The sequence below is a fragment of the Heptranchias perlo genome, chromosome 17 (genome assembly GCF_035084215.1).
Source record: "Heptranchias perlo isolate sHepPer1 chromosome 17, sHepPer1.hap1, whole genome shotgun sequence".
In the NCBI taxonomy this organism is placed as follows: domain Eukaryota; kingdom Metazoa; phylum Chordata; class Chondrichthyes; order Hexanchiformes; family Hexanchidae; genus Heptranchias; species Heptranchias perlo.
In genome coordinates, this window is record NC_090341.1 from 14,538,670 (window position 1) to 14,561,491 (window position 22,822).

Consider the following 22,822-nt stretch of genomic DNA (forward strand, 5'->3'; position numbering starts at 1 on the left):
AGAGGGAGCTTCATACAGGCTCTAGGCCCCTAATTTGCATATGTAAAGGGCCTGTTTCAAGTGGGAGCCCTGAACGTGATTTTTTTACCTATACCAATATGGCAGGCGTGCACTTCTGACTCGTAATGAGCGTGTGCTTCCTACCCCCTATATTGGACGTTTGGGAGATCCGTTTAGTGCCCAAAAAACAGATGCCGCGCGGTCGAATTTCTAGGCTCCTAACTTTCCCCGACTCTAGCCAAGGAATGCACTCCCAGCTTCACTATGGCTGAGGTCACTATAGATAGAGGTGCTGGAAATAGTGCAAATGTTTGAGAGAACAGTTTTCAACTGGGGGTGGAGGCAGAAAGAATATTGAAAGACAATTCGGAGGAAATTTGTGAAATGTTACCTATAATTAGAAACAAACTTAGTTCCAGCAGCAATTCTGTTTTTGTATTACTGATAAGGCCAGCTTGAGGGAGGCATGTCTCTCATTAGCATGGCTACTACTGTCAAGAACTGTGTCAGGAGTCTAGAATTTAGATGTTGTTTCATGAGTACAGTTTGATGGGCAGATCCAATGATTTAATTATTTTGCATTCCTCGTCCCGTCGCTGTTTCAAGCTCTTTCAAGACCATACATTAAACAAAATGGAATCCATCTTCAGTTTTGACATAGCATTTGAAGAAAAGCAAGAACAGTTAGTAACTATTGGCATTGACTGCAGTCTGTTTGAGGAACTGTGCTCAGCTCTTGGGAATAGTACTCATCAAGCAGGAATGTCTCAATTTGCTGTGGTCTCTGAACAGCTGTCCTTCTAAGAAACCTGATTTAGGTAGTGTGTGCCGCAAAAAATATGTAAAACGCAGGGAATATCTGACTATGTAAGACTTCGTTCCAGGTTCAGGCTACTCAGTGTTTCAACTGCAACGTGTTAATTTTTGACCATTCTCATATTTAGAAAGATCAGGAGAGCCCTGGTCATGAGGTATTCCAGTCGAGATGATTCTCTTCATGTTAATTAGTTACTGTTGTTAATTACCAATTAATTTCTTGCTCTTTCAATGGAACAACTTTGTTGTTGTAGTTATGGTTCTGATAATAAATATTGAATTACAAATGGATATCAGACACAGTAATAATTGGTGAAAAAAGATTTCGGAGTCAGATAACTAAAAGCTAAGCGAATAATTAGTGACTGGCAATTAGTTCCAGCTGTTAGGCAGTAGTCATAGCAATTAACTTTTTGGTGAAAGAAAAAATAAACACAAAGTAACTTGTTTTATGAGTCTTCCCCAGATTCTCACTCAAGCCCCCAATTAATATCTCTGTTTGTGTCCATTGTGCATTTGTGTGTATATGTTTGGTCATCCATGCCTTTTCTAAAATAACCAGTAAGAGATTGCCCCAGTGCCATCAACCAAAAACCAAACCAAAGTGCCCCCCTTTTAAAGGGACACAACAAGTAAAGAACTTAACCTTAAAACAAAAGAAACTTCTAAATGTAAATAATAATATTATTACCAGTGTCCACTATACACTCCAGTCCTTGCGGTGCCCACCGGTAGCGGAAGGCTTCAAGCATACCGGCGGATACCATGAGCTTCTTCTCCAGGACCACCCAGGTGCGGACAAGACCGTGGAATAGAGGCAGGCAGCCAGAGCTGCCACCTCCACGGACTGCGTACAACCTGGACCTGTAGATGGCCACTTTGGCCAGGCTCTGTTCATCTATGTGTGTCTGTCAATCTGTGTTTGTATGTGCATTTGTGCTATTGATACCAACACCAGGCGACGCACCTGGGTGACTTTCTGCCAATAATGTTTCGAAACTTCAGGAGTTGTCTGTGAGGCCTCCAATAGGATCTGCGCTGGAAGAGTTGGTCAACACACGTAATGATAGCTTTTTTCCTTTAATTACCCTGTAGTAGATCATGTGGTACCCTGTTTCTTTAAGAACCTGCATAGTTGATAGTTAAGTTTCCATGAATGTGAGACCTGTTGCCTCCTGTTGATGACAGATGTAAAAAAATATTTGTTTCATTCATCTCAATGGTTTTCGCTCAAAGGTCAACCTTTGCTGCTTGTTGTGCAGAGTCCTAGCTCAGGATGTTATGTCTCCTTTAGTCATTGCTCTTTGGGTAGTATCCAACAATGACTTCAATGATTCCAGCCTGTAGTTTTAAGTGTTTTGGCAGCTGAAGAAAATAAGTATTTTAAAAGTAATATTTTTTAATAAGCCTCATGGACAACTTTCCTAAAAATGTTAATGCAGAGCAAAATTTTATTCTAAAATGACACTTAATTCATTCAGGGTCTCCAGGAGGCCGACGTTCCTGTCATTGAAAATTAGAATGAAAAGGTGAACGTGAATTGAAAAGTGGTGTAATATTGGTAAAAAGTGGTATTATCCCTTCAATTGGCATTTCTCTGTGATCTGATTATTCCATTTGGTGAAGGTCGCAGTGGTGCTCTGATAAACAAAGCTGAAGTCACATAGGTGAAGCCAACGATGAACCCCAGTAAACTACCATGGCACGAGTTTATTGTGAGTAGATGCTCATCCTGACCCCACATTAAATGAACCGATCGTTGCTGTTCCCCTCCCCCCTTCGACGCTGCTCCTGGACCCTGATCTCCCTCGCTCCTGTCCCCAACCCCCAATCTCCCTCCCCCCCACCCCCGACTCCCCCCATTTTCATTCTTCACCCCACGATCCCCAACCTCAACTTCTAAAAGGATTTTGATAAAGTTCCACAAAAGGCTATTAAGTAAGGTCAAAGTCAAATATAAGTCTGAGAGGTAATGATCAAATGGTACAGTCGGATCTCACCTTGAATGCTGCATCCAGTTCACTAAGAAACAAGAGAGATATGCAAAGGCTTGAGGCAGTCAGGAGCAGAGCCACAAGGCTGCTCCCCAGTGTGAGGGCTTTGAGTTATGAGGAAAGACAGGATAGATGGGACTTTTCACCTTGGAAAGGCGGCTTTTAAGAGATGATCTTATAGAGGTATACAAGATTGTTAAAAGTTTAGAAAAAGTTAACCTGGAATATTACTTTAAATTAAACTGTAGGAGTAGACCTAGGGAACACTGGTTCAAACTAATAAAAGGTCATTTTAGAATTGATCACAGGAAATCCTTCTTCACACAAAGAACGAATAACGTGTGGGATAAACTTTTAGATAAAGCAGTGGAGGCAAAAGCCTTGGAATCATTTAATAGGCAATTGGATGCTACAATAGGGTATACTCTGGATGAATTAAAATGAGCCGAATAGCCTTTCTCGTCTGTAATTATCTTGTGGTCTTGTGCAACATCTCAAACCAGCAAAGGAAGAGAAAGGTTTGCCTTTATTTAACGCCTTATCATGTTGTCAAAATTTCTCAAAACATTCTACTGCGGAGCGGGATTAAATTCACATTTCGGAAGTGGGAAAGGTCACTGCAGCAAACTGACAGGTCAACAACTTGACAGCGACTTAATGAACCCACCTAACCCAGGATAAATCAGCATAGCCAACAACGGTAATAAAACCGCAGCTTCTGAGTAAAGATGATTGCCAAGAACCAGTGGGCCTGTTTGTGCCTCATGGTGATCCTTGGACCTCAAAATGCAGCATCTCTGCAGCGACTTAGAGCTCTGAAATCACCTGTGTGGCCTTCATCACAGCATAATCAGATGCTCTGTTATCCTCTGATTGTGCCTGGCGTTACTGATTCAGACAGTGGAGACGGTGTGTGTTTTAGTGAAGGTTAGAGAATACAAGAGTACTCAGTAATAGGGGTTATTGCCTTGGGACTGCAGAAAGCATTTGGAATAATTCAGACATTCTTCACTGACAGTTCATGCAGAGACCAGGAGGCAGGCCAGGTATGATTGTGTGTATATTTTATTTTCCCTCTTTGCTGTAAGGGGTGTAGTGAGAAGGACGTGCATGCAAGGTACTTTAATCTCTAAAGGATTGGGAAGAGGTTTTTTTTTATTATTATTTCAATGTAAGTATCTCTTTACCATTCCTGCAGACTCCAGCCAAGCTTTAGGACTCTGTGCGGCGAATGTAATATCAGAATAATTCAGAATGGACTCAGACCCTGTCAGGCTGTGGGGTGTATTATTTCCATTCACCTTGTATATTCACTTTGAACCTGTGATAAGTGTTCCACTTTAAAAAGAAAGCTTGTAAAACCCTTCTGACAGTTCATTAGATAGAAATGTAAATTCTGCAGCGAAGGGAAAGAATCATGAGATCATTGCCCCTTCTACCCTTTATGCGATAGTAGGGTACGTGAATTATCAGGACCACTTCATTCCTGAGTTGTGTGCAACCCAGATTTGATGACATTTTTAATGTCAGCTGCTTTTCACGTGTAAATATGCAGCAGTGCCACTGCAGATCTGTTCATTCTTGAAAAAGCATTGTCATGAATTTCTGGCTTGCAAAGTAGGCAGTCTTGCTTAAAATTACAATCTATTTTAAGCCGTGCCAAAGGTGGTGGCAAAATTGCCCCCATAAGATAATTGTGCATTTTGCTAGGCATTTTTTTTTTGTTTTGGACAAGGTGACCCCTTGGACCCCGTTAGTTAATATATGTAATGAAGTGGACTGGTGTGTTTGCTCAAATTTTGATCACCCAACCCGCCTGGTGTAAGCACTCAGCAATATTCACCATGGGAAAGTGGAGTCACCTCACCATTTTAAACGCTCATGGAAAATGTTCGGATATGGTAAGGGCCCGAGGCATTCAGTAATGAACTGTCGGTAAAGAGTATTGACTGACATGCTGCATCCAACAATTTGGGTTCCACCTCTCTTCTGAGTTTGCAACCTGTGCTGAGACCATTTAGGGAGATGTGGAGCGATGGTGAGATATCTCCCTTGAGGGAGACTGGATAGGTAAAGGCAACATGCAGCTCTTTGGCACATATTCCTGTGGCAGACAATTTACATGACAGCACTGGTAGTGAGTTGCTGCACAGGCTTGCAGCCTTGATGTGGGTGCAGTGGATTTAATATGGGAAAGAAAATATATGAATATTACATTTTAATTTCTTTTTCAATGACAGGGTTTTTGCACCACCTGGATCCACACTTGGCCGCTCCCTCCTCATCCCCAATTATCTGTAGTTGAATCCATAATGGCATTATTTGTTTTAACCAGAGATGTCGTTACCTATAATCCAGCTAATTGTCAAATATTGGCCCACGGTCAACATCTGTGCTTTATTATGCCCCTTTGCTCACAAAAAGGCTTTTCAACTTTCACGTAACTAGTACAGGATTGACATTCGATACAATTTTTATGCTTTCTTAAACATTCCTTTACTTGTTCCCGGCCACCATTTCCTGACTTAAGAGTGCAAATAGGGAATCTTGAGAATGAAATTTCTTGAAACCCACTCTGCTGCAGGAAGTGAAACATTTCTAGCCACCAGTCTGTCCCGGCATTGACTCTGTCCCAAATCCCAAGCAGGGGGTTAGTGCCATAAAAGGAACAGGCACCCATACCATTCATGGCACTTCTGGTGCATCTACCCAGTAAGTGTCCAGGAATTGCATGGTGGGTGGGGGTGGGGGTGAGGTGAGAGTTGGGGGGGGGTGGGGGTGAGGTGAGAGTTGGGGGGGGTGAGGTGAGAGTTGGGGGGGGTGAGGTGAGAGTTGGGGGGGGTGAGGTGAGAGTTGGGGGGGGGGGGGGTGAGGTGAGAGTTGGGGGGGGGGTGGGGGTGAGGTGAGAGGGGGGGGGGTGGGGGTGAGGTGAGAGTTGGGGGGGGTGGGGGTGAGGTGAGAGTTGGGGGGGGTGGGGGTGAGGTGAGAGTTGGGTGGGGGGTGGGGGTGAGAGTTGGTTGGGGGGGGTGGGGGTGAGGTGAGAGTTGGGGGGGGGGTGGGGGTGGGGTGAGAGTTGGTTGGGGGGGGTGGGGGTGAGGTGAGAGTTGGGGGGGGGTGGGGGTGAGGTGAGAGTTGGGTGGGGGGTGGGGGTGAGAGTTGGTTGGGGGGGGTGGGAGTGGGAGTTGGTTGGGGGGGGTGGGAGTGGGAGTTGGTTGGGGGGGGGTGAGGGTGGGAGCTGGTTGGGGGGGGGGGTGAGGGTGGGAGCTGGTTGGGGGGGGGTGAGGGTGGGAGCTGGTTGGGGGGGGGGGGTGAGGTGGGAGCTGGTTGGGGGGGGGGGTGAGGTGGGAGCTGGTTGGGGGGGTGGGTGAGGTGGGAGTTGGTTGGGGGGGGGTGAGTGGGTGGGAGTTGGTTGGGGGGGGGTGAGTGGGTGGGAGTTGGTTGGGGGAGGTGAGTGGGTGGGAGTTGGTTGGGGGAGGTGAGTGGGTGGGAGTTGGTTGGGGGAGGTGAGTGGGTAGGAGTTGGTTGGGAGGGGGAGTGGGTAGGAGTTGGTGGTGGGGGGGAGTTGGTGGTGGGGGGGAGTTGGTGGTGGGGGGGAGTTGGTGGTGGGGGGGAGTTGGTGGTGGGGGGGAGTGGGGAGTTTGGGGGGGGGAGTGGGTGGGAGTTGGTGGGGGGGAGTGGGTGGGAGTTGGTGGGGGGGGGAGTGGGTGGGAGTTGGTGGGGGGGGGTGAGGTGGGAGTTGGTGGGGGGGGGTGAGGTGGGAGTTGGTGGAGGGTGGTGAGGTGGGAGTTGGTGGGGGGGTGAGGTGGGAGTTGGTTGGGGGGAGAGCTGGTGGGGGGGAGTGGGTGGGAGTTGGTGGGGTGGGAGTGGGTGGGAGTTGGTGGGGGTGGGAGTGGGTGGGAGTTGGTGGGGGGGGGAGTGGGTGGGAGTTGGTGGGGGGGGGAGTGGGTGGGAGTTGGTGGGGGGGGGGGGGAGTGGGTGGGAGTTGGTGGGGGGGGGGAGTGGGTGGGAGTTGGTGGGGGGGGGGAGTGGGTGGGAGTTGGGGGGGGGGGGAGTGGGTGGGAGTTGGTGGGGGGGGAGTGGGTGGGAGTTGGTGGGGGGGGTGGGAGTGGGAGTTGGTTGGGGGGGGGGTGGGAGTGGGAGTTGGTTGGGGGGGGGGTGGGAGTGGGAGTTGGTTGGGGGGGGGTGGGGTGGGAGTTGGTTGGGGGGGGGTGGGGTGGGAGTTGGTTGGGGGGGGTGGGGTGGGAGTTGGTTGGGGGGGTGGGGTGGGAGTTGGTGGGGGGGGTGAGGTGGGAGTTGGTGGGGGGGAGTGTGTGGGAGTTGGTGGGGGGTGAGTGGGTGGGAGTTGGTGGGGGGTGAGTGGGTGGGAGTTGGTGGGGGGGGGAGTGGGTGGGAGTTGGTGGGGGGGGGAGTGGGTGGGAGTTGGTGGGGGGGGGGAGTGGGTGGGAGTTGGTGGGGGGGGGGAGTGGGTGGGAGTTGGTGGGGGGGGGAGTGGGTGGGAGTTGGTGGGGGGGGGAGTGGGTGGGAGTTGGTGGGGGGGGGAGTGGGGGGGAGTTGGTGGGGGGGGGGAGTGGGTGGGAGTTGGTGGGGGGGGGAGTGGGTGGGAGTTGGTGGGGGGGGGGGGAGTGGGTGGGAGTTGGTGGGGGGGGTGGAGTGGGTGGGAGTTGGTGGGGGGGGGGGAGTGGGTGGGAGTTGGGGGTGGGGGGAGTGGGTGGGAGTTGGGAGTGGGTGGGAGTTGGGAGTGGGTGGGAGTTGGGAGTGGGTGGGAGTTGGTGGGGGTGGGAGTGGGTGTTAGTTGGTGGGGGGCGTGGGGGAAGGGGACCATTCCGGCAGGATGGGTATTCTTTTTTAAAAAGCATTACTTTACTGTTACCATTGACAAACCGATATCGTGGGCCCATTTCTGCCAGGATGATATCCTAGCAATGCTTGTACACCTGCATCCTGGAGGCAAAGTTTGCATTGGGAGCAGAAGATGCAAAACTGTCAGGGTTTCTAGTGGATGACATCGTCTCCCCAATCCTGTCCCCTGTTCAGACGCAAAGGACATTTATCCCTGTCCTCCGTTGGAATTCATTGGCGTTCAAAAAAGGGGCAGAGCCCGGCTGGAACTGGATCGTGGCTCAAATTCCAGGACTCTATCCTTCCCCAGATGATGACCAATAATGTCTATTTCTCCTGCAGCTACAGTGAGTGTCTCCCTGTGAGGGGCTAAACAGTTCACCATGGGAGCCAGCCCAATGGAGTGTCAGATCACCTCTGGGGAAACACTTCACAATGGGGGCTGGTATAATGGGTGATGGTTAGTCCTAGGATCTCTGAATTGCAGAGCGAGTTGCATCTATACAGGAAACAGGCAGTGACAGTATATATGTGTGCACTCCTGTTTGGTGAGTGAGTGATCGTTATCACAATATTTTATCCATAAATTTTCTGATTTTGAGTTCAAACTGATAATTCCAATATTCCAATCAAACCTTATTTAAAAACTTTAAAACATAAGTGGCACATTGAACCTCTTCCCCTTTCCAAAAACAAATTGATTACTGGGCACTGATTTGGTTCATTGCCCATTGTCACAAGGAACGCAATTAAACCTCAAATGGAGAAAAATATACTCTGAATTGTTCTGATTAAGAATGGTCCATTTATGTAAAAGTCTTTTTTCTAGCATGCCCATCACACTTCAGATGTCACGCTTTGTATAAAACACCCACAAACCACAACCGAATAATCTTAAAAAAAGAAGTGCACAAAAAAAGAGTAATTTCCTGCTGGCTTTTTTTGTTAAGGTAACTTGGGCTCTCCCCAAGGAGAACAGCTGAGTTGTGTGACGTCTGAAATGTGATGAATGTGCCAGACAATGGACTTTTACAATGTATTTCAGATCACCAGCATCCACTGTATTTTGCTTTTGTTTTAGTGGACTTTTTATATGGATGTTCATTATCTGAAAATTTCTAGGTGTATTTTTTTCTCTATTCATTAAGGCCAATCTACAGGAATTCCTCATAGCAACAGTAATTAGCCTGTAATTGACTTAATGATCTGCTTTTATATACCACACCCACAAATATCACTTGGCAATGGTCTTAAGGGGACAGCCAGGTTCGCATCTGAACGTCACGACTGTGTCCCAGACTACCTGTGAGCAATAATGGGAGATAAGCTCATTTTGTTTTATTTTTGAACCAGAAAAGGACGTATTTGCTCACAGCTGATTTCACCAATTTTATTTTTTTTTTACCTGAATTCAGGGAAAATAGGAAACCCAAAAGTTAGAAAATAAAGACTTGCATTTATATAGCACCTTTCACAACCTCAGGCCACCCCAAGTGCTTTACAGGCAATGAAGTTTCTTTTAAAGTGTAGTCACTGATGTAATGTATGAAATGCAGCAGCCAATTTTCCCACAGCAAGGTCCCACAAACAGCAATGAGATAATGACCAGATAATCTTTTTTTTAGTAATGTTGGTTGAGGGATAAATATTGGCTCGGACACTGGGGAGACCTCCCCTGCTCTTCTCCGAATAGTGTCATGGGATTTTTTTATGTCCACTTGATAGAGCAGACCGTGTTTAATGTCTCATCTGAATAACGGCACCCCTGACAGTGCAGTTCTCCCTCAGTACTGCACTGGAGTGTCAGCCTAGATTTTGTGCTCAAGCCTCTGGAGTGGGACTTGAACCCACAACCTTCTGACTCTGAGGCAAGAGTTCTACCTTTGAGCCATGGCTGACAGAAGGCCTATCTATACATTGAGCAGATGTGCACACTTAACAAAAGTAGATATAAAGCATGGACTAAGGTACAGTCTACTGATTTGTAAAAGTGCAACAGTATCACTTTGCCCTTTACTGATCACACCTCACTACATGCACTGCTTAATATATGATATTTACACTGGGTAGATGCCAGATTAGATGAACAATTTAACAGATTAACATTTATGATGGTGAGAAGGGGGAGGGAGTACCTACCAAGTAGATGTAACAGAAAACAGCTCTTATTGTTAACTATTTAAGGCTGGGCCTTCTCAGTCAATGAATGGGAGGGGGCAGTAGTCATTGGAGGGAGCTGCCTTCATGGTCAAAGGATGGTAGATATGAACTTGTGGCAGGAACTGGAACACTTGTGAAATGTTGTGTACTCAACAGGTATTAAAAGTCAATGGATAAAAGGAGGAGGTCGGCAGGTTTATTTCTCAACTGCAAATATTTTTCATTCTGTCTGAATGGAGAGTCAAAGGTCAGTTCTTCCATCATCAACCTTTGGGTGTATCTCTTCCTGTGCCTATTGGCTCTGTGTTTTCTTTATATTTCTTTGTAAAACACTCCCAAGAGCATTCTGTATGTTACTATCACTGATTCTGAAAATTGTACCCATAATCTGTTTTTTCCCTTGATACAATTTATGTTACACTAACAATGGGGTTGCTTTGTTAGTGATTCCTGTCTGTAATAAAGGGAAAGGGATTCTATAAAGCTGAATGTGCAGATAGCTTCCCAGAAGCAATAAACTTAAGGGAACAATATTGCTCCTGGTCTCGGCATGTGAGCACCACCAGTTAGGTAGCATTTATTACCTATCCCCAGTTGTCCTATAACTGAGTGACTTATGAGTCAATCATGTAGTCTAGGGCTGGAGTCACATATAGGCCAGATAGGCTAGGTTCCCTGAAGGATATTAGTGATCCAGTTGTGTTTTTAATTATAATCCAGCAGCTTTCATGGTTATTTTTCTGGTGCCAGTACACAAATTAGCAGAATTCAATTTCACAACTTGCTACGGTGAGATTTGAACTCATAACATCCAGGTTGTAAGTCCAAGACCATAATCACTACACTAATGTATTGTTTAATACACAGCAGAGGCTAAAATCATTTGATCGGCAACACCATATCTCCCAATACTTTTAATCTTGGTTTTAATACAAGCTAAAACAGGGTAATGTAACGTGTTGGAATATGGATGCACTGTGGATGGAGTGATGGGTCGAAGGCTTGTGCTGGTGATTCTTCACACATTAAGCTCAATCATGCCATTATAGTAAAATGTTGAATGTAAATGCTGCAACTCCCCACAGGGAAGGGAAATTGGAGGGATAGTCCACCCTGGCCAATTTGTTTATGTTCTAGTACCTGGTTACAGAGTGGCACGTGAGGAAATCTGGAAAGACGTATTCCCTCTTTCCAGTTTGGTTGTGGATGATGCAGGGAGACTAATAGTAAGGGGAGAAAATACTCAAAGAAGCTCAGATGAAGATTAGACAACCACACAGCTACAGTTTGCACTTCAGTAGACACAATAGCCCCGATATTTACAGGGAGGCGGGGAGGGAGCAGAGGGGGGACTTTTAATGGCATTTGAATATTTTTTCTCCATTTCCCGGCCGGCAGCTGGCCAGATTGAGAAGTTGGCTGGCTGTCGGGCGAGAAGGCCTGCGGTACAAGGCCGCAGCCGGAGAAGGGGGATGGGGAGAGATCGCGGGGAGAGATCTTGGGGGTGGGGAGGGAGGGAAGAGATCGCGGGGGGTGGGGGGAGAGATCGTGGGTCGCCATCGGATCGCATGGAGGGGGTGGGGGGCGATGAGGGAGGAGATCATGGATCAGCCTGGAGATCACGGGGGGGGCATTGGATGGCGTGGAGGGAGGTTGATGATGGCAGGTTAGCTTGGGAGGCCTGGGGGAAGCACTCCTGCTTTTCCTGGCCCACAAGCAGTGCTATAAAAAGCACTTACCTGCTGGATCCAGCAGTTCTTGCCTACCTTCAGCTGCCAAGTTTCCTGAGCCCTAGGTAACCCGGTTCACAGCCGTTAAATGCAAATGGCTGCTAAAATCTGAGGCACGCGGCATCATTAACATATTTAAATTACTGACCTGCCTCGCGGAAATAGGCGGGTTGGGGTCGGGTTTCAAATTTTTAAGAATTAAACCCCCCCCACCGTCAAACCTCTCCTGCCCATCCTGGGGGGTTAGAATTCCCCCCAATGTCTGTTTCTGTGTGAACATTCCTGAAAATGGAGACATTTTATGGAATAGTTGCAGTGAGCAGTTCCAGAAAATGAGCTACCTCTGAAACTCTCCTCAGTATATACTAATTTTGGGCCTGATATACAGCTAGGTGTTCGTCTTTAATTAAACTTTCAACTCTAAATAATTCAAAATCTTAATTCAAATGTTTTTATTTCAGGGATTAGAGATTTTCACTTCAAAGAAATGAACAGTTAAAACTTCAATGTGATTTGGAAGATCCAGGTGACGATGGAGCCCAGAGTTGTGCTGCGGGCCTGGGTGCTCATTCTCATCTATTCCAGTATCATTCAAGCTGTGGCTTTATCTCCACCTACCAAAGAATCAGGCAATGAGGGTTCGCTATTCAATAAGAATTTAACCAACAATTATTCCACTGAAGTTGACCATGACATGAACCCAGCCCCTCCGAGCAGCAGCTCCATCATTCCTCCTCGGCCTTTGCTGGAGAAGTCCATCAAGAACACAGTTCATGTCAAACAGATTTCGCCCACCCACTCGGGCATGTCTCCTTGGTACCTCAGTATGCCACCAAGAGAAGATGCCTTTGATTTTAGCGGAGATGATGGCGATATAGATAATGAGGATGATATCGATTTTGAAGAAACCGAACAGGACATTTTCGAATCTGAACAGTTTATTTTAGGAAATGCATCTGTTCCACTGGTCATCTCTCCCGAGATGAATGCCAGCTCTGAATATTCTTTGTTGAGACCATTTCAAGGTAGCCCAGAACATCAGACGACCCAGACGCATCAAAACCCCATAAATTCTCCAGATGACAAAATTGTGGATGCCAACACTTTTCTCCAAAGGCCTACAGCAGCATCTCCAAACAATCCTCCACTTTTTGAGGTCACAACTGACCACATGATTCTTACACGCACTGAAACTGTGCAGGCACCAGCCAGACCTGTTGTCGCTCTTGAAAATATAGGTCCAACATCGACTTCAAATCATTTAGTTACTGAAAAACAACAATTAGTTACTAGTTCCTATTCACCAATGGGAAAGGAGGAGGCCATTGTGCAATTTGAAGGGAAACCTGATCAAGTATCATCTCCATCAGTTACTGGATCCTCTCTCGCAAAAAGGGAGCACATCATGGTCAAAAAGGATCACGGTGAGAATCACACAATGATTCCTGCGCCAGTGCAATCTGACTCTCCATTGGTCACAAAATCTGCTTATTCTCCAATGACAAGAGAAAGCTTGCTAATAGTTGGCCAGTCCAGTGTCGGTGTTCCTGAACAAGATGATCAGATAGGTGCATTTAATGAGACTGACTCTATGGAAACCAGTAGCCAATACAATTACCAACACACAGCTAATATTACAGAACATGTCCTGAATTTGCCAACTTCTACTGCTACTGAGCAGCTGGACCCTGGGGCGAAGTGGCAAATTATTAATCAAGCTAATCCAAGTGTGAAGTCCCTTAGTGCTGTTGATGGTGCAGCTACGTCACAATGGCATAGAACGCCAATGTATGATGCCAGCAAATCCTTAGCCGCCCATCAAATCACCCACTCATACTCCACCTCAGAGCAAGGATATGACATCTACACCAACCCTGCAGACAACACGACAACAGTCATTGAGGTGTTGCAAGATGCACGATTCCTCAGTGTTCAAATAACTGATCTTGTTCGGGGTTCTACTGCGAGGGATGTGCTTCCCACAGAATTGGTTACCATCTCTCCAATAGCAAGGCTACAGCACCTGACCATGAAAGGTAGTAGAAGGGGAGTGGCATCAACTGAGCCAACAAAAGCAGAATCTTCGACTTATTTCTTGGCATTAACTGCACGGAGACGTGTCTCATCACTAGACGTCAACCCTATTCTTCCATCTATCGGAACTACGAGAGCAGATCACACACCAAGTGGCAGTTACATCCGAATGCTGACGACAAAACCCACGGTATCTGCTCAACGGCTGACCGCAAGAGTTTCAAACAAAACAAACATTCCTATGACCCAGCAACCTTTAACTCAGGAAGGGGTTGGGACCAAATGGACAACTACCAACGTGGGTCTGCCTAAGGCAACTTCAAAATCCCCTTCTCCCAGTTCCCACCCCACAAAAATGTTTGAAACAGGGACATCAGAGCATCAAGCAACTGAGGGAGGTGAGGTGTTGCCGGATTCTGGTTTTAACCATATGTTCAGAAAGTCAACTGAAATAATTGAATTGGTTCTGTGTGAATGTGCTTGTGTGTAGAGACTCTGTGCACGTTCATTGATGCCATCTCCAGGTGGCTATTGGGGTGAGATCTGGTCACATGCTATGATTCTGCCTCAGTTCTCATTGTTGGTGGTCTGCACACATTCACTGATCCGGTCTTTGTTTGTCCTTGGGGAATGAAGGATTTGCACGTGTTAACTGAGGCATTTGTATTGTAGCCTTCACAAATTTCATTGGCCCTAACTCCGTAGGAGGGAGAGAGGACAAGAGTGAGATGGGCTTACATTCACTAACCAATCCTGTCTTTATTGTTAGGAAGAGACTTTGTAAATTGTGTCTCCTTGATTGGAGGCAAGATGTTCACATACACTTGCTAAACCTGTTTCTTTTATTTTGGAATGGAGGGGGATGTATATGGATACACTCATTAATCATGTCTTTTTAATTGGAGGGAGTCTACACATACTCACTAATCATGTCTCCTCATTTAGAGGGGTCGACACATACTCACTAATCATGTCTCTTCGGTTAGAGGGGTCTACACATACTCACTAATCATGTCTCTTCGGTTAGAGGGGTCTACATATACTCACTAATCATGTCTCTTCGGTTAGAGGGGTCGACACATACTCACTAATCATGTCTCCTCGGTTAGAGGGGTTTCCGTGCACATATGCTAATTGTAATGTTGGTTAGCAGGGGCTGGTCTTCATGCTTCAGAGTATATTAAAAATTGTCACATTCCTGAGCTCGGTGAGCAGATTCTTTTAGAAATATATTATAGAATGAAATGTAAAAGGCTGCACAGTAAATAAAAACCAGATGCGTTATGTGCACTGCTCTACCAGTTCTGGTTAGTTTTATTTAGTCTCAACTATAATTTGGATTTTTGCACCGGTCTTGTTAAAGCAGATGTTTCACATCCCTTTAAAGGTACTGTGGCTATGAGGACGGCCCCACCAGTTACTGGAACACCTGGAATCCATCACAATGTCATGACAACGACGAGGGGCAGCCAATCAGGTGAGAGGTTATTTCTTAATTGGATCAGCAGTATCTATAGAAACAAAGCTTCACAATATGTATCGCTGGCAAGGCTACTTGTTGCATTTGGAATAGGATGAAGGATTTTCCAGTCTCTGTGAAGCAGTATTTCATACTTACAGACCTTTCAACTCACCCATCTTTCGAGAGCGACGCCCTCGTTTTTGAACAATCGCCTGCATTTGAAAAAGATATATACACACAATTATCTTATTACTTACTTCTGGTATATTTTGTTTCAAACAGATTAAAGAAGGGTTTTGTGACAGCCCAATTGTTTTTCGGGGGGGTATTGGGGGGGGGGGGGTCTTGAAGCAGCCTTGAATGCCCAGCCAATTAGGCTGCACCTCACACGTTCAATCCTCCAGCCTTCACCTTCATAACTCTCCGCTCTGGTCGGAAGGTCTGTATTTGGAAGTGAATCCTGTCTCTTTCAGCGACTCTGACCTACTCTCTTTTTTTGTTGTTGTAGCCTTTAAAGCTTCAGTAAGCTCTGTTGGCGCAGAAAGAGAATACGATAAGTCTTGTCTGCCTAACTGATGTCTCGGTCTATTTTCCTTTGGAGTCTTTTTGCCCAGTGCTTCCCTGAAAGCCGTAAACATTCTGGGTTTCGAGCCATTTGGATCTCTTTTACTCTAATTAAATTGTAAATCATTTGATTGAGTTATTATTGAGAGAGAGAAAGAGAGAGGCCTGTGTAATGTGATCTGATTAATGAGGTCACGAGGCCAGCTTGTTCTCCTTATGTGCATGAATGAAGTTTGCATTTATTTAAAATAATTAATTTCCGCGATTGATCTGTGTTGGTTAGATTAGCTATCAGAAAGATTGCCTCCTTCCTTGTTATTTGGTGCTGTTGACACTGAAAACAAAAGGTGAACCTGCCTTTAGTCCTGTTTCCTTCAGAGTGAGTGGCATTCTGAAAGAGATGTGAATGGGAGAGAGATTTAGTTCTCGGGTGGGGCTTAGAGCAGAGTGAAAGTGGCAATTAAGTTTTGGGGGGACAGATTGTATTTTAGGAATGGGACGGTGAGTGGTTGGGAGGTGAGAGGGTAGGGGTTAGAGGTTGGCACACATGAAGATAACTGCTTCCATTTTTCATTGTCTACAACAACAAGAAGCATCAATTCATAGCAAAATACAGCAGCTTGTTACCGCAGAACTACACCATAAACATGCATTCCAGTCTTGTGGGTCGTGTGCTTCTGCCTAACTGTATTCTGTATTGGTTCCAGGTCATTTAAAGCACATTTATACCTGTGGATTAGCACAGTGTACAGTCAGATTTGTAATTCCACGCAAGGTGAGTTCCTGATCTCACTTTTCCTCAGGGAGGGAAAATCAGGAGACCTGTTAACTCCTGCTTGCATGTCATTGCAGAACACTCCAAAACAGCACGAGCCTGAAAAGAGGTGGCCATGGAATAGTGTGTAATAGAGAGAGGGAGGGAGAACTTGAAGTTAGAGGGAAATAACGGGAAACAAGAGAATTACAAAAAAACATCAAGAGGCTTACAATGTTGCCAAGAAGAGTAGTAAGCCTGAGGATTGGGAAGGTTTTAGAAATCAGCAAAGGATGACCAAGAAATTGATAGAGGGAGAAAATTGAACATGAGACTAAACTAGCAAGAAATATAAAAACAGATTGTAAGAGCTTCTACAAATATGTAAAAAGTGATTAGCATGGTTCCCTTAGAAGCTGAGACAGGAGAAATTATAATGGGGAATAAGGAAATGCCAAAGACGTTAAGCTAATATTTTGTATCTATCTTCTCAGTGGAAGACACAAAAATCATACCGGAAATAGTGGGGAACCAGGGGTCTAATGAGAGTGAGGAACTTAAAGTAATTAGGATTAGTAAAGAAAAAGTATTGGAGAAATTAATGGGTCTAAAAGCCAACAAATTCCCTGGGCCTGATGGCCTACATCCTAGGATTTTAAAAGAGGTGGCTGCAGAGATAGTGGATGCATTGGTTTTGGTCTTCCAGAATTCCCTAGATTCTAGAACGATCCCATGGATTGGAAGGTAGCAAATGTAAACCCGCTATTCAAGGAAGGAGGGAGAGAGAAAATGGGGAACTATAGGCCAGTTAGCCTGACATCAGTACTAGGGAAAATGATAGAATCTATTTTTAGGGACATGGTAGCATGGCACTTAGAAAATCATAATATGATTAGGCAGAGTCAACACGGTTTATGAAAGGGAAATTGTGTTTGACAAATCTTTTAGAACTTTTGCGAGGGTGTAACTAGCAGGGTAGATAAGGGGGAACCAATGGACATAGTATATTTGGATTATCAAAAGGCATTTGATAAGGTGCCAAACAAGAGGTTGTTAAACAAGATTAGGGCTCATGGGATTGGGGGTAATATATTAGCACGAATTGAGGATTGGTTAACGAACAGAAAACAAAGAGTAGGAATAAACGGGTCATTTTCGGGTTGGCATGTTGTAACTAGTGGGGTGCCACAAGGATCAGTGTTTGGACCTCAGCTATTTACAATCTCTATCAATAACTTAGATGAGGGAATCAAGTGTAATGTATCCATGTTTGCTGACGATACAAAGCTAGGTGGGAAAGTACGCTGTGAGGAGGTCGCAAAGAGGCTGCAAAGGGATATAGACAGGTTAAGTGAGTGGGCGAGAAGGTGGCAGATGGAGTATAATGTGGGGAAATGTGAAATTATCCACTTTGGTAGGAAGAATAGAAAACCAGAATATTTTTTAAAAGGTGAGAGACTAGTAAATGTTGGTATTCAGAGGGATTTTGATATCCTTGTACACAAATCACAGAAAGTAACATGCAAGTACAGCAAGCAATTAGGAAAGCAAATGGAATGTTAGCCTTTATTGCAAGGGGGTTGGAGTATAAGAGTAACAAAGTCTTGCTGCAATTATATAAGGCTTTGGTGAGACCACACCTGGAGTACTGTGTACAGTTTTGGTCTCCTTACCTAAGGAAGGATATACTTGCCTTAGAGGGCGTGCAACAAAGGTTCACTAGATTGATTCCTGGGATGAGAGGGTTGTCCTATGAGGAGAGATTGAGTAGAATGGGCCTATATTCTCTGGAGTTTAGAAGAGTGAGAGGTGATCTCATTGAAACGTATAAAATTCTTAGGTGGTTTGACAATGTAGATGCTGAGTGGCTGTTTCCCCTGGCTGGAAAGTCTAGAACTAGGGGGATAGTCTCAGGATAAGGGGTCGGCCATTTACGACTGAAATGAGGAGAAATTTCTTCACTCAGAGGATTGTGAATCTCTGGAATTCTCTGTCCCAGAGGGCTGTGGATGCTCAGTCATTGAGAATATTCATAACTGAGATTGAAAGATTTTTGGACACTAAGGGAATCAAGGGATATGGGGATCGGGCGGGAAAGTGGAGTTGAAGTAGAAGATCAGCCATGATCTTATTGAATGTCAGAGAAGGCTCGAGGTGCCGTATGGCTCCTATTTCTTATGTTCTTAATAAGCGTGATAGTTTGTGCCTTCATTTGAGTTATTTTCTGATACAAACTTTAGAACAAGAATCCATAGATACAGAATTAATCCTAGTCACGGTGCAAGTGATTAGGAGACTGTCAACTTCCCGAATTATGGGAGAATGTGGGAGTGTGACAGTTCTTGTTCTCCTGGTGTCCTGGCCAATATTTATCCCTCAACCAACATCACAAAAAAAACAGATGATCTGGTCATTTATTTCATTGCTGTTTGTGGGATCTTGCTGTGCACAATTTGGCTGCCACGTTTCTTACATTCCAACAGTGGCCACATTTCAAAAGAACTTCATTGGTTGCAAACGCTACGGGACATTCTGAGGTTGTGAAAGGTGCTATATAAATGCAAGTCTTTATTTCCTTTCTCCTTCCTCTACACACCTTTTCAGGGTGAGTCAGGCAGAACCTCACTTGCCTTTGCTGATGCTGGTTTTGAATGGTCTGAAATTTTGTAAAGAAATATAATGGTTAACCGTGCCTTACGGACCACCCGTCACAAGGGGCCTTTGATTGACAGCCTGTTGATATGAATCAGGCTTGAACCTGTCTTCTAAGACTTGACTGTTGGTGAGAGACCCCAGGAAGACCATCAATGGTCATGCGAGACTAGCTTCACTGTATAGGCAGTTTCAAAGTGCTGGAGGGGGTTAAGTTTCCTGAAACAAACCCGAGGCTGTGATACCTGACACTGACTGCCCAATCTTGTAAGCGTAAAGGATCTCAGACATTTTCCAGACATTTTCTTTTTACAAAAATGTCTTAATTGTAGTCTCTAGGAAATAGTGGGAGGCTAGATGTGATATTCAGGCTTGGCGTTGTTTTATGATTCTCTCCACCAATTTGGAAGTGTTTCAGGCGAGTATTTAATTTCACTTCTTTCAGACAGACTTGGCAGTTTTTCCATTGTCAGGAAATGGCTGAAGTGTCTTTCTCCGCACCTGTCTCCTGGCTAGATAGTGCACATCCAGCCTGCCAGTGAAAGCCTGACAGACCGCAGGGAGCTGCTATAAACTTGTGTTTTTTGGGTCATATCAATGATTAATACCAAGCCTCATTTTAAACTTCCAGTTTCTACTTTCTTTCCTTCCTAAACACTTAAAGGAGCGTGCGCAGAAATGAATTCTCACATATTTCTTATATGCAAATGAATATATTTTCTCACACTATTCCGTGATTATCATGGCAAAACTAATCTACTTGAAAAGGAAACATTTGTAGGGCTATGGAGAAAGGGCTGGGGAGTTGGACTAATTGGATTGCTCTTTCAAGGAGCTGACACAGGCACGATGGGCCGAATGGCCTCCTTCTGTGCTGTATGATTCTATGACTCTGTGATCACTTTATTATTGTATCTACTGTAGTGGTTTTTCACAAGCTTAAATTAAGGGTTGAAATTGTTCTCTGCAATTTTTTAATAAAAGCTTCTTTCATAGTGATCATTTCAAAAAAAATGTTCTCAGGATTTGGGCGATACTGGCAAGGCCATGTTTGACCATCCCTAGTGCCCTGAGAAGGTGGTGATATCAAACAACTGACTGGCTTGCTAGTTCACTTTAGAGGGCATTAAGAGACAACCATTTAATGTGGGACACGGAGTTATGGTAAGCCAGACCAGGTAGCAGGATATTAGTGAGTCAGTTGGGTATTTATAACAATCCAGCAGCTTTCATGGTCATTTGTTTTCCTGATGCTAACCCACAAATGATCAGGTTTTATTGGTTCAATTTTACAACTTTCTATGGTGAGATTTGAACTCACCACCTCAGGCTTATTGGTCCAGTACTAAAACTAAACTACTATACTATTGTACCCAGTGCTATGCTAGGACTGCAGGCTCCTGACATGAGGGTCTTGTGTACTTAGTGGCTAATCAAAGTAAATCTCCTGGATTCACATTTTTAACTAGCCTTCCCAGACGCTGAGCATAGCAAATCAGGCAGTTTCACTTTTGTTTCTGCCATCTGTGCGAGACCCACACATCAGGAGCTGATGGTGCCAATACATCATAATACAGTATAAAAAATGGCTAACATCATTAGGCTCTTTAATTTAAACAGCTTCATTAACACAGCACGTGGTCAATCTATGGAACAGGCTCCCTAGAGAGAAGGTGGAAGCAGTTAGTATTCATTCATTCAAATGCAAATTAGATAGATTTCTTTCAGGAAACAACATTGTGGGATACGGTTTTTGAGTAATTTGAGACATGACATATGGTAAGTGTAGCAAATGCTTGGAAAAAACAGGTGACTTTGGACCTATGGTTCCCAAAGCTCTCCATCACTGGGGTTTTCCTCATAACATGTCTGGAGCTGTTGTAGACTAATTGATAGAGATTGATTGCTATGATTAATCAATGACTCCATTGTTGTTGTATCTTGCCACTACCAGGATGGTAGAAGGCGAATTAGATGGACCTTGGTCTTTTATCGGCTAGCAATTCCTATGTTCCTATATGTAAGAATTTCAGCCAAGCACATTGACCAATTCATCAAAGATTGTTGCATTTTTACCCCTGAAAATTTTAAATAAAACTTTGAATACACATACTGTTACATGGCAATCAATGCATAACTTCACCAGAACATGTGACTTTATTCCTGACCATAGATTAAAATGCTGCTTGTTAAAATTCCAATTAATTTTCTTTGACAGAGCACTGAGGACTGTGTGAGGCCTGAGAGTGTAGATATGTGTTGCTGCCAGTCTGGGGTCAAAATTGAAAGCACTTCTATTCATGCAACTATGGGGAAAGGGGGCTTTTTAAAATTTTGATGTGAAGGATCAAAGCTTACAATGCAAAACACCACTGAGGTTGAAAAGATGAGGAGAAAGGACAAGGTAAATCAAGAAGTAGAGGTTAGGTGACACCAAATCTTTATTTCAAAAGCCAGTAAATTGTAGGAGGATCAGAAAACTGAGGAAGGTCGGGCACTTTTGAGGTCATGGGAAAGAATGAGTTAGTGCAGGAAACGATTTAATAAAGTCTTGATTCTTTGGTCTTTGGATGAAATCCTGGACCAGACTGATTCATTTCATCCTAAAAAGAGTTCTGGATAATATAAAAAAGTAAAAATATGATGTGACAGATCCTGAGTTTGGGTATTCAGCGTAACTTACTATTTTGCTTGTGTGAGTACACGTGGGTGCAGGCCGTCAGAAATGAATATGAAGAAATATCATCAAAACCCCTTGAATAAAATTGCCCAACGTTTCACAGTGTGTGCTTGAACTCATGATACGCTGCATTTTACATTTACGCCCTTGTGGGTGATCAGAATACGAATCAGTAACTGGGAAAGATATGAGAACAGGGTGGGTAAAAGTGATTGGAACTATTTGCTGGCATGGAGGGTAACGGTCAACATGGACTGGTTGGGCCAAATGGATTGATTCCGTATGTGCCTTTCTATATTATGCTCTGTTCCTTCAGGTGTGATGGTCCACTCTCTCCTATTGCCACATTCACTTTTTTAAGCTGGGTTTGTGGGATGATTCAAGTTCATCATCAGTGATGCTTAATGATGGATGGATGAGAGCTGTGTCCTTGTGAGGGCCAATTCACACCCACCTACCTTAAAGATGAAAGTAAACTTGGGGGCTCTGCAGTGGAGAGCTCAGCAAATTGAACCACTCCATAGATTTTACTAACATTATACATATATTTTATATGAAATGACACCTTAAAAGCACTTTCTTTTATTTTGATGTTTCATTTTTATATCTATCTATAATATATTAAAAATCTTGTGAATAATTTTTTTTATTATTCATTCATGGGATGTGGGCGTCGCTGGTGAGGCCGGCATTTATTGCCCACCGTAATTGCCCTTGAGAAGATGGTGGTGAGCCGCCCTCTTGAACCGCTGCAGTCCGTGTGGTGAAGGTTCTCCCACAGTGCTGTTAGGAAGGGAGTTCCAGAATTTTGACCTAGCGACGATGAAGGAACAGCGATATATTTCCAAGTCGGGATGGTGTGTGACTTGGAGGGGAACGTGCAGGTGGTATTGTTCCCATGTAGTTGCTGCTCTTGTCCTTCTAGGTGTTAGAGGTCGCGGGTTTGGGAGGTGCTGTCGAAGAAGCCTTGGCGAGTTGCTGCAGTGCATCCTGTGGATGGTACACACTGCAGCCACTGTGCGCCGGTGGTGAAGGGAGTGAATGTTTAGGGTGGTGGATGGGGTGTCAATCAAGCGGGCTGCTTTGTCCTGGATGGTGTCGAGCTTCTTGAGTGTTGTTGGAGCTGCACTCATCCAG

General features: G+C 44.8%; 1 protein-coding gene across 3 annotated transcripts in view; it reads left to right on the forward strand.

Annotated features, from left to right (window-relative positions):
* The window catches only part of LOC137334081 (proline-rich transmembrane protein 3), a 64,962-nt gene that overhangs the window by 21,043 nt on the left and 21,097 nt on the right, over nucleotides 1-22,822 (forward strand). Inside the window, exons 1-4 of one of the 3 annotated variants that reach the window (XM_067998545.1) lie at nucleotides 3,613-3,856; nucleotides 9,966-10,056; nucleotides 12,001-13,971; nucleotides 14,961-15,050. In XM_067998545.1, the coding sequence (XP_067854646.1) occupies nucleotides 12,072-13,971; nucleotides 14,961-15,050 (1,990 nt within the window). In that variant the 5' untranslated portion in view covers nucleotides 3,613-3,856; nucleotides 9,966-10,056; nucleotides 12,001-12,071. Of the gene's footprint in view, nucleotides 1-3,612; nucleotides 3,857-9,965; nucleotides 10,057-12,000; nucleotides 13,972-14,960; nucleotides 15,051-22,822 lie in introns of those variants that run through there. The other 2 variants (XM_067998547.1, XM_067998546.1) reach the window with 2 other exon arrangements.